An 11,212-nucleotide genomic window follows, 5' to 3' on the forward strand; every position below is an offset into this window, starting at 1 on the left:
AGTTTTCAGTAGGCCATTGAGAATGACATTGTCTCCCAGAAATGCCTTCCTGGGATATGCTCCGCGTCCCCTCATCATTGGCTGCTGTCAGTTTAATCGGTGGTTCCTTTAATGATCAGTTCAGGCAAGCATTTTTTTAAATTTTTGAACAGTTTATTTTTGAATAATCTCTACACCCAACATGGGGCTTGAACTCACAACCCTGAGATTAAGAGTTGCAGGCTCCACTGAGCAAGCCAGCCAGGTGCCCTGCCAAGCCTGCATTTTTCATGTACTTACTGGCCTATTAGTTTCTCAGGTCATTTATCTTTTACTCGTTTAATTTACAATTTTTATCTTAAGGAAATCAGATTCTTATATGTTCTTTTTTAAATAAGCTCCATGCCCAAATTGGGGCCCTTTGTGGGGCTCAACTCACAACCCTGATACCAAGACCTGAGCTGAGGTCAAGAGTCAGATACTCAACTGACTGAGCCACTCAGGCACCCCCAGACTCTTGTATGTTCTGTGGATTTTTTTTTTTTTTTCATTTGCTTTTTGATTTGGGTTTTTTTTCTCAGCTTCAAAGAAATTATATGTTTTTAATATATGCTATGAATATTTAGTAATTTTCTAATATATGCTGTTAGCTAATATTAATATTTTTTTATGGTAACTAGGTTTTGTGTCCTGCATAGAAAGACCTCCCGTTCATTCCAAAAATATCTTGATAATATTTTTCTCCTATACTTTGTCCTGTACTTAATTATCTAATTTTACCTGTTTTGAACAGAAGTTTTTGCTCAGTCTTGCAGTTGATTTGTTCTTAGGCAGCAGGTGGAAGCAGCCACCCAGCTCTGTTTTTGCCTGGCTAGTCCTTAATCTCAGGACTGAGATTCGAATACTGTATGTTTTCGTTGCCTTCTTGTATGGACTTGCTTCGTGTCTAGATTTCTGTTGTCTGCTTTGTTTTTCTCTTGTATCACTTCTTTTGTTCATAATTTTCTCGAGAGTCTTGGTGTTTATTTTTTCTAGATAAACTTTGGATCAGCTGTGGAGTCTTCCTGGTTTCCGTGCCCAGCTGGCCCTGCTCCGCCCCCCAGTCTGTTGGTTCTGAGTTGGTCTGGCTTCACCTTGCCCTTGCAGACGGAGAGCGTGCCTCTGGCTTTTCACTCTCATGTTCCTTTTGCATTCAGCAAGGTGTTTCATGTCACTCTTTCTGGTGATGTCTCCTCAGGAAAGGCCCCCTTTCATCCCTGAGGGAGTGGTGGCGCGCAGGAAGAGAATGGACATTGGGGAGCCCAGGAAGAAGCGGGTAGGTCTACTCTCGCGGGTGCAGAAGGCCATGTGTGTGCACTGAAGGTGTCCTGGCCTTTACCCTCAGGCTCTGTGACCGCAGCTGTGGCCGACGAAGGCCCCTTCCCTTGTGAGTGGGAGGGAGGTGGCTGTGGACACTGCATGGATGTGAGCCGTAGAGCCAGCCGGGAATAGCCGGCTGCACAGGCATTAGAGGGACGGGCTCTCAGCTTAGGGCAGAGGCTGTCTCCTGGGGCAAGGGGGTGCCTGGCGTTCATGCGCCTGGAATGCTGGCAGGAGCTGATGAGAGTTATCTGTTCTTTGGTTTCAGGAACGAGACCTTGAAGTAGAGCTGGGAGACGACTACATCTTGGACCTTCAGAGTAAGGGCCAGCATCCCTGTCGGGACGCTGTGGGAGGGCTTCAGTGCCCTCTTGCCCTGTGGCTGTACCTTCATCTCTTTCTTAGAGATGAGGCTGTGTGTGTGTGGTTCTGTGGCTTCAGGAGGAGGGTGGTTTGCAGCGTGCATGGTGCAGGTGCTGGGGCCACTGCTGCCTTTGTCCCCCCTGCCCCCGCTCGGCCCGTGGTCCCAAGGTGCTGGGCGACCCAGGAGGTATTTGGAGACTCTCTGCTGTGCTGTTCTGGGGTGTTATGTGCAGGTGCTCTGTTGTCTTCATGGAGCGATGTGTGTAAGAACTCATTTTGGGCACGTGGTGCTTGAAGGTATTAAAAACTGCAGCGAACATAACTTTTTTTTCAACCTCAGAGTACTGGGATCTAATGAACTCTTCTGAGAAACATGATAAGATACCTGAGATCTGGGAAGGCCACAATATAGCTGATTACATCGACCCCGACATCATGCAGGTTTGTGTCTCCTGTTGTATTATGTGATTTTTATTACTTCTGTGTCCCTGATCGCACAACCACAGCTGTCTGCCCGGCCGTAAGTGCTGCCCTTATTCCTTATGCACTGTGAGCTTCTCCAGCCATCACTAACAGCCTCTCCCTCCAAGGCTCTGCTCCCTGTGCGGTTTCGGCCACGGCCGCCTCTGTGGGGCAGGTGCGTTCCGGTGGCCACGAGCCCCTGTCCTCCAACCCAGCCTGTTCTCCTCTCCTGGAGCTTTGCTTAGCCTGTGGTGTCCACGGGTCCTTTCACTTTAAAAACAAAACTTTTCTTAAGCCCTGGGTCCTTCTTTCATTGCTCTGCTGCCTTTCTCTCCTCAGCGAAGCTTTTTGAAAAAACACTGTTTCCCGTCAACACTCCCTCATTTCCTTCCCGGATGCTGCCCTTGTACCATTTCAGTCTGCGGGTCTCCAAGGAGGAAACCCTACATGAACCTCCTCATCCCTGTTCCTGTTCCTCCTTCCCTTGAATCCTCTGTACTCTCTGGTGCTTGGTTCTCCTCCTTGCCTGTGTCCGAGCGTGCACCTGTGCTCTGCTCACGCACGGTCCATGCTCCTGGCTCAGGAGCCAGGTCACAGCCTCCTTCATACTCTACATGTGCCTCCTCGTTGTTGCTCTCTGAGTGATGTCCATTTTGAGCCTGTGGGTTCGCAGCCTGCAACTGGCCTGCCCGTTCCTGCCCACCTCCCTCCCTCCGTGCTTTTCACATCAGCCAAGGCATGGCCGCATCTGACTGCGGCATTGCTGTCAGGGTTTCTTTGCTTGGTTATAGAGTGTATTCGTGCGTACATAATTTGTTCTTTTATTTTCTAGATTTTATTTTTTAAGTAATCTGTATACTTAGTGTGGGGCCTGAAGACAGAACCCTGACATCAAGAGTCATGCTCCACCAACTGAGCCTGCCGGGCACCCTGTAACTTCTTTTTATTTGAACTGTACAGCCAGCTGTGGTGTTGGCTTGTGTTGGCTTGTGTTTGAGGATGGCCTCAGAATGGATAAATGGGATATTGGAGGCCTATGTCAGCTCACATAGATGAGTTCTTAGTTCTTCAAGGACGGAGGTTCTGTCCTGGGTCTGTTGGGAGTGCTGGGGAACGAGAGAGGTGTCATGTGCACGTGTCCCCTCGATGTCTGGAGTAATTGGTGAAGAGAAGGAGACAAGAAGCGCTCACAGGGTGCCGTGGGCTTAGTGCTGCACGGTCTTCATTTCCTCCCAGATGCCGTTTGCTGGGAGCTGAGTTCTGGGGCATCCTGTGTGGAGCCAGGTGTGGGCGCTTACTGCCCCCGAGAGGCACATGAACGTGGCTACGCTCACGAGGTTTTCATTATTGAGTTTGTTTAATTCCTTTTCAAGAAATTGGAGGAGTTAGAAAAAGAAGAAGAGCTGAGAACGGCAGCAGGCGAATATGACAGCGAATCCGACAGCGAGGACGAGGAGATGGTGGAGATCCGCCAGCTGGCAAAGCAAATTCGGGAAAAAAGGAAGTTGAAAATTCTGCAGTCCAAGGAGAAGAACACACAGGGGCCCAGGATGCCTCGAACCGCTAAGAAGGCAAGTTCTGTGTTTCCAGAGCAGCAGGACAGGTTTCTGCAGCTTTGGATTCTTGCACAGCCCTGCTAAAAGCAGCATGTCAGCCTAGACAGACGTGGCCATGGGATTGCACGTACTTGGTTTGGTGATACGTACTGACTTTTGAGGTTGGTCGAGCCCTGATCTTTTTATTCTGCTGATGGCACTCTTCCTGCTGACATCCAGGCTCAGCATTGTTGGGTTCAGCCTCTCTGCAGTTGTGCAGATTGAGGTTGTGATTCGTAATTTGTGACAGTAAAGCCATCATTTAACATGTTCTTATTAACTTCTTTACTAGTTAGTGCTCCTCTTTGCAATTTACAGAAACCTAACGCAAGGCAGCTTAAATCCTCAGGCAACATGTTAGCTCCTGTGACTAGTTAGGACAGGGAGAGTCACACTTCAGGCACAAATGGCTCAAATGATGTCAGAATTCTTTTCAGTCTCTGCTCCATCTTTGTAGGTCTTTTTCTCTCCTGCCCCATGCTTTTGTCAGGGTGGCAGGTGAGGCCAGGTCCTGTGGTCACCCTCAAACCACAGGATGTGACAGCGGGGGGTAAGCTTCCCAAAGACAGGATGATGGTTAGGGCAGATACCTTTCGCATTAGTGTGTCTGAAGTACTCTTTTCACATGATGGCAAATGAGTTGTTCTTGGTAAGCAAGACCTCCATCTGTTTCCCCAGTGGCGCTCAGTGAGTTTGGGAGAAGCTGCTGTCGCTGGAGTCTGCATCTTGGGGCATGTCATGTGACCTCAGCGTCAGTGATCCTTGCATGCAGAGACCCTTGCAGAGTTGTGCAGAATTCAAGGGCGTGAAGTGTATGTCGTCTTGCACATAGTCACAGCCTGGGAGATATTGGTTTCCATGGGCTTCAGTGATGAACTGTCCAAAAACATGAACATGGGCCCAATTAAAAGATATAATTTCTTTTTTTTTTTAACGTTTATTCATTTTTGAGACAGAGCATGAACAGGGGAGGAGCAGAGAGAGAGGGAGACACAGAATCTGAAACAGGCTCCAGGCTCTGAGCTGTCAGCACAGAGCCCGACGTGGGGCTCAAACTCACGGACCGTGAGATCATGACCTGAGCCGAAGTCGGATGCTTAACCGACCGAGCCACCCAGGCGCCCCTAAAAGATATAATTTTTAAAAGAAACATATCATAGATAATTGTAAAAGGTACATTTTCCTGTGAAATTTTTTTTAAGCATCTTACCAACTAATTTTTCTTAAAACATACCTTTTCCCCTGTGTTCAGGTTCAGCGGAAAGTCTTGGAGAGTGAGATGCGCAGTCTCGGTGTTGACATGGATGACAAAGACAATGTAAGTGCATGCAGATGGTCTCAGTCACATACGTATGTGGACATGTACAGCTTTGCCTTCGAAAACTAGACTTTTAGAAACCTGGGGGGTTACAGATGTGATCAAAGAAGAGATATGAACTTTGAGTATGTCTGTTGAGGAGTGTCACTGGAAGTGGCTGGCTGAGAATGGAACGGGTGTGTCCCACTGCTGTCCATATGCCCCGTGGGACAGCTCAGGACACTCAGCTCAAGGGACTGTGCTGCTAATGCAGGGGTGTCTTCATCATACTCCATTCTTGTTCACCACGTGAGAATTTAAGAATGCCTTGGACACTCCCATCGTTTTGCATTAAGTCATCCCTGAGCATCGGACTGCTCCTGGGCATTACGGTGATGTTTCAGTAATAACATCAATGATGCGAGGTGGCCTCTGCACTTTCTTCTTTGTCTCTCTCTCTCTCTCTCTTTTTTTTTTTTTTTTTTTTTTTTTTTAATATTTCATTGTGTATGTATACATCGAATTCTGTTTCAGGTTAATGAAAATACGAAAAATACCAGAAACAACAAAGAAAAAGAAATGACTTGTGTTCACAGTGCACAAAAATAATCTAGGTTAACATGCCGTGTGTATCTTTTTATTTAATTTTTTCTGCAGAGGGCTTTAATCTTTGTTTCTTTAAGATGTAGTTATAACCATATTCTGTATATCGTGTCTATATTTCACTGATGTATAAGCAAATTTTTTTGTTTTTTAAAGTTTATTCATTTTGGGAGAGAGTGAGTAGGAGAGGGGCAAAGAGGGAAAGTCCCACGCAGGCTCCATGCGACAGAGCTTGAGCTCAAAACTGAGATCATGACCTGAGCTGAAATCAAGAGTTGGACGCTTAACCAACTGAGCCACCCAGGCGCCCCAAGTGTTTTTTATTTTGGGGTAATTTTTCACATTTTTTTTTGAGTAAAAAATTTTAGTTTCTTTTAGACCTCAGTTTGGTTGCTGTTCAGAAATTCATTTGCTGTTATATGCTAACTAATTTGGATGTAAATTAAAAAAAAAAAAGAATTTATTCACTGTTATAATTGAAAATAATAATAATCTTCAAAGTTATAGAACTCAAAAAAAAAGCATTAAGTACTGATTCAAAAGACAGTTATAACAAAATACCTGAGACTTTTCTGGAAATGATTTATAAAATCCAGAAAATTTGGAACAAATATTTGAGAAAATTTTCAACTTACGTTGTTATAAGAGGAAGAATTTTCAACTTATGTTATATAAAAGGAAGAATTTAATAATCCTATTATATATAAGATATTTTTCTAAATGACATACGCATTGAAAGATGTATCTATGAAAAAATAGAATTTTAACTATGGTTGCATCTGAGGTCTTATCTCAGGTGTGAAGATCATATCTTATCTCAAATGAAATAATCATCAACTCTTGTGAAATTTTACATGATGGTAATGAATTTAATATTAGTTTATCCACATAGATGCCCACTTTTACTTTTAAAAGTCTTAGGGTAAGCTTTATTTTAAAAGTTAACTTGCCGGGGCGCCTGGGTGGCGCAGTCGGTTAAGCGTCCGACTTCAGCCAGGTCACGATCTCGCGGTCTGTGAGTTTGAGCCCCGCGTCGGGCTCTGGGCTGATGGCTCAGAGCCTGGAGCCTGCTTCCGATTCTGTGTCTCCCTCTCTCTCTGCCCCTCCCCCGTTCATGCTCGCTCTCTCTCTGTCCCAAAAATAAATAAAAGTTGAAAAAAAAATTAAAAAAAAAAAAGTTAACTTGCCAAGAAATTTCAACAGAGTCAACTTTGAGAGCAAAGTATATTCCAGAATAGGTTGATAACATACTAATAGCTGAATGATAGATTTGGAATAGTCTGAAGGGAAAAAGCAAAAGGTACAGGATATTTTACAATGTAGAAAATAGGAAAGACAATTCTTCAGTTTTCATAAAACCATTTATTTGGCATTACTGTAAATTCAACTCAAGCCACTGAGTTTAATTCAAAGAGCCAATACATGAATTTCTCATTGTTTGAAGTTGACATTCCATCTAAATGACACTATGCACTACTAGTAAAATCTGAGTTTCCAATTTTTTTTTCCAATTTTATATGACATATTCTTGTCCATCCCAATTATGAAAAATATGCAGGGAAATATTTTAAATGGTCTCATTTCTGTGCTCAAAAATCTATCATTATACTTCAGTAATCTTACATATTGCCAATTTTCATCTCCACGAACAAAACAAAAAACAAAAACATAGTGGAGAAAAAAAGCTACTAAGAAGAAGGAATATACTACACATAAGTAAATGAATAAATATCTAAGCTCACATTTAGCATGTCATTTTGCCTCTGGGGAACATGACAGAGTTTGAGTGTTAGGAGGTTACTGTTTGTTCTTTATCCAGCCACTAGTCATGAAGTCTCTAGCATTTGAAAACTGGTGAGATTTTCAGTTGCATACATAACACTATGAATAATCATCACATACCAATTCATTCTGTTTGGCTCACTGAGCATTTTGTGTGATGTCCCTGATGTGTCCTCCACCTCTAGCACATAGACTATGTGGGCCCATTTCCCTCCAACCTCCCTTGTCCACTCTTTTTAATGCTGTTTAATCTTAAAATAATTCTGATTTTTTTAATTAAGTTTACTAAATTCTAGGTGTACACTTAATATTTAGCTTCAATATTGTCAAATGATTTTTCCAGAATAAAATACTAAATCTAATTTTTAAAAAATTCATTTGCTGTTAACTGAGAATATATGGTGATGTGTAAGAAATACACAATAAATTGGAATTAGTGTCTGGTAAGAATACAAATTGGAATAGAATGTCAGAGAATAAAACATAAGCTTATTTTTTATATTTTTTACTTGAACTTTGATTTTGGTGACTGAAGTCTTCATGGAGCATCTTAGGTTCTGTTTAGCGACCAGATACATGAGGGTTTGTTGAGTCAACACAAGATGGGCTTAGGTTGTGAATAGTTCAGACCTGTTTTCCTGGGAGCCCAAAGACTAGAAGGGGTTTCAGATAACTATTGGAATTCTGGTCTTTTTTTTTTTTGATAAATTATGCTGGAGCATATTCATTTTTGTCTGAAATAACTTTTTCATATTCTGGATTATTTTTTCAAAACATTCCTAGAATTGGAATAACCAAAATCAAAAGACAAATTGTGTTACAGGTCCTTTCCAAAGGGGTTAGACTAATTTGGATTTTAATTAGAAACGCTTGAGACTACACTGCTAGCCTGAAGCGTTATTTTATTTATTTTATTTTATTTTTTTTAATGTCTTATTTATATTTGAGACAGAGAGAGACAGAGTATGAATGGGGGAGGGGCAGAGAGAGAGGGAGACACAGAATCGGAAGCAGGCTCCAGGCTCTGAGCTATCAGCCCAGAGCCTGACGCGGGGCTCGAACCCACGGACCGCGAGATCGTGACCTGAGCCGTAGTCAGACGCTCAACTGACTGAGCCACCCAGGCGCCCCTGAAGCGTTATTTTAATGAACATCCATTAGCGTCTGACTTCTGACTGTTCGTTTTTGCAGGCTAACTGCCTGCGCTCCTGTCCAGGTGTTTTGTTGTTCTTTGGGGACAGGACATGGGTGAGTGAGGCGCCCACCAGTGCGAGCACAGCGGCCTCTCCCAGGGGCAGGCTTTGCTTCGCTTCAGCGCTGAGCTTCCTGAGGGCTGTCCCTGTGTTCAGGTAGATGGCCCTAAAGCTGGGGAGAGAGGACACACTACAGCGAAAATAGCAGTTAGGATGCTAGTTTCACCACCTAGGGGAAAGGACACCATTGAGGAATGGCCAGCGTTAGGTAAACGGTTTCTAATGGAGTTACAGTCGCTTGTAACATAAAGCAGCCGTGTTAAGTGAAAAAGTATGTTTGACGAATAATGTGAAGTTAACTCTGTGTATGTGTGTGTGTATTTTTTTTTTTTAATTAGTAGCAGGCAAAAGTTCATTAGAGTATAAGAGAATATTAGAAAGGAAGAATAGTATGAAATCTCTTTACACAGAGGAGACATTTGAAAGTGAGTGCCCCAACTATATAATTTTAAAGAGCTTTAGTTTATTTGATAATGGCATTAAGAACTCCTGAGTGTTCTGTCTCCTTGTTGGTGTGATTTCGTCTGTCACCAAGCCTGGGAGCCGGGCTGGGGTCAGGCAGCACTGAATTTGCTGTTTATGCTTCCCAGGCCCATTATGCAGTCCAGGCCAGAAGGTCCCGGAGTGTTACAAGGAAGAGAAAACGAGATGACTCTGTTCCACCCACATCAGTAACCCGGAGCCGCAGCTGCTCTCGGACTCCACGGGATGTCTCTGGCCTTCGGGACGTCAAGGTTAGTTCCCTGTGATGTGCGATAAAAAATAGTGGTCTCTACTGTTGATGACTCCAGGGCTCAGGGCACATACCCGCAGCTACTGTGTAGAAGGTGGGGACCGTAGGTGGGTGCTTGTGCCCCTGAGAGACAAGCTGGGTGTTCTGGACCCTTCCCTAGGTGCACCATTCTTTACTGGCGTCCTTTCTCAGGGGTAGACAGAAGCATGGTGTCATAGGGCACCAGGTGGTCTGAGCCGCAGGCCAGCCATGCGGGAACAAGCTAGGAAACAGTGCTTGCTCAGCACCTGGAGTCCCAAGCCCCCACCTTACAACCAGACCCTGCAGGGACCCAGCCCAGAAGGAGCTGTTTGGGTCAGTCTTTTAGGAAAGACATTTTGGATGTACACAGTTTCTTTTGCTGAAACTATTTAAATTAAATGAACGCAAAAATTGTTAGTTTCAGCATTTTGAAAATTCAGGTACAAGAGAAAGTCTGTATATAAACTGGCTAACAGTCTACTTGATGGAAACTTGGGATTTCCCTTCCACCATGCCTTTTCCTTCTAGAAATCTGGATTTTAATACTGGCATTATCGTTTGTCCGATATGAGTATAGTATCGTGGGCTGGTTCTGTTTTCTCGTGTGTCCCTAAGAGGGAGTTACAGCAGATATCCCCTAATCTCCCAGGTTCTTCTAGGCACAGAGCTTGTCTAGAAATAACATTCATTCCCATCTTCATTCTCATTGTGCAGACAGTTGAGTTCCTGCAGACACGGTGGGTCACAGAGGGACTTGCCAGCACTTCTCACAGAGTAGATCTGGACACTTAAGACCTGCTCTTAACTGGTAATGAAAAAGCACACAGACACTCAGCAGCTAACGTGTGTCCTTTTGCTTTCCAGATGGTGAAGAAAGCCAAGACTATGATGAAAAATGCTCAGAAGAAGATGAACCGCCTGGGAAAGAAAGGAGAAGCAGACAGACATGTGTTTGATATGAAGCCCAAGCACTTACTCTCCGGAAAGAGGAAAGCCGGAAAAAAGGACAGGAGGTAGAGTCCTCTGCAGCTGAGATGGTTTGGCTAGACTGTTAGTTTCCTGGTCTGGCCCAGTTTCACGAAACGGGAGTCCTGACTATAAACTGAAAATTGCGATGACATACCTGACGGGCTTGTTGCTTTGCTGTACGTTGGGGTATGCAGGTGTGGGAGACGTTTGTCACCGCAATGATGGGAAGGCACCTTGAGCCGACTGTGGTTTCTGCATTTGTTGGGGTTCTGATTGCTTCAGGTCTGCAAAACTGGAAAGATTGATTGATGCAAATTTTTGTTTTGATGGAGAAGAATCTTACTTTTTTCTGCAAGAGGGAACTTTGGTTTGTGTATGTGTATTGTCTCGCAAAGAAAGCATCTCCTTGCAGACGTGGGCAGAAGGTTGGCGGCCCTGCCCTGCAAATGTAAGAGTGAATGCCAGTGCTAGATTATTTTCTAGTTTTTTTGTACAACGTGTGCATCGTTGCAATCTATTTTCAATTAGTTTATCTAAAATAAACTTCTGAAAGAAAGTGGTTTTGGTTGATTTAGTTTGTTTTTATGGGTTTTTTTGGTTTTTAGTTACAAATCACTGTCAATTTGGCCAAATGAAAAGGGAGAAAAATTCTTTCGTTTTTCAAAACAAAACACTTTTTTGTGGGGTAAAATGTTGCCTCAGGCACTGTAGCAATTGAGCTGGGCATCCCCTGCTGGGGGAACCCGGAACTGCGTATGTTCAGAGAAGCAGACACCCTAACACTCCCGCAGAATCC

General features: G+C 43.9%; 1 protein-coding gene across 1 annotated transcript in view; it reads left to right on the forward strand.

Moving 5' to 3' along the window:
• The window catches only part of GTPBP4 (GTP binding protein 4), a 27,988-nt gene extending 17,013 nt beyond the window's left edge, over positions 1-10,975 (forward strand). The window contains exons 11-17 of the mRNA XM_003988063.6: positions 1,217-1,294; positions 1,607-1,658; positions 2,042-2,142; positions 3,537-3,734; positions 5,011-5,076; positions 9,284-9,427; positions 10,312-10,975. Coding sequence (XP_003988112.2) covers positions 1,217-1,294; positions 1,607-1,658; positions 2,042-2,142; positions 3,537-3,734; positions 5,011-5,076; positions 9,284-9,427; positions 10,312-10,464 — 792 coding nt within the window. The 3' untranslated portion in view covers positions 10,465-10,975. The remainder of the gene's footprint in view (positions 1-1,216; positions 1,295-1,606; positions 1,659-2,041; positions 2,143-3,536; positions 3,735-5,010; positions 5,077-9,283; positions 9,428-10,311) is intronic.
• Positions 10,976-11,212: the final 237 nt, after the last annotated feature.

The sequence above is a fragment of the Felis catus genome, chromosome B4, assembly GCF_018350175.1.
Source record: "Felis catus isolate Fca126 chromosome B4, F.catus_Fca126_mat1.0, whole genome shotgun sequence".
NCBI lineage: Eukaryota > Metazoa > Chordata > Mammalia > Carnivora > Felidae > Felis > Felis catus.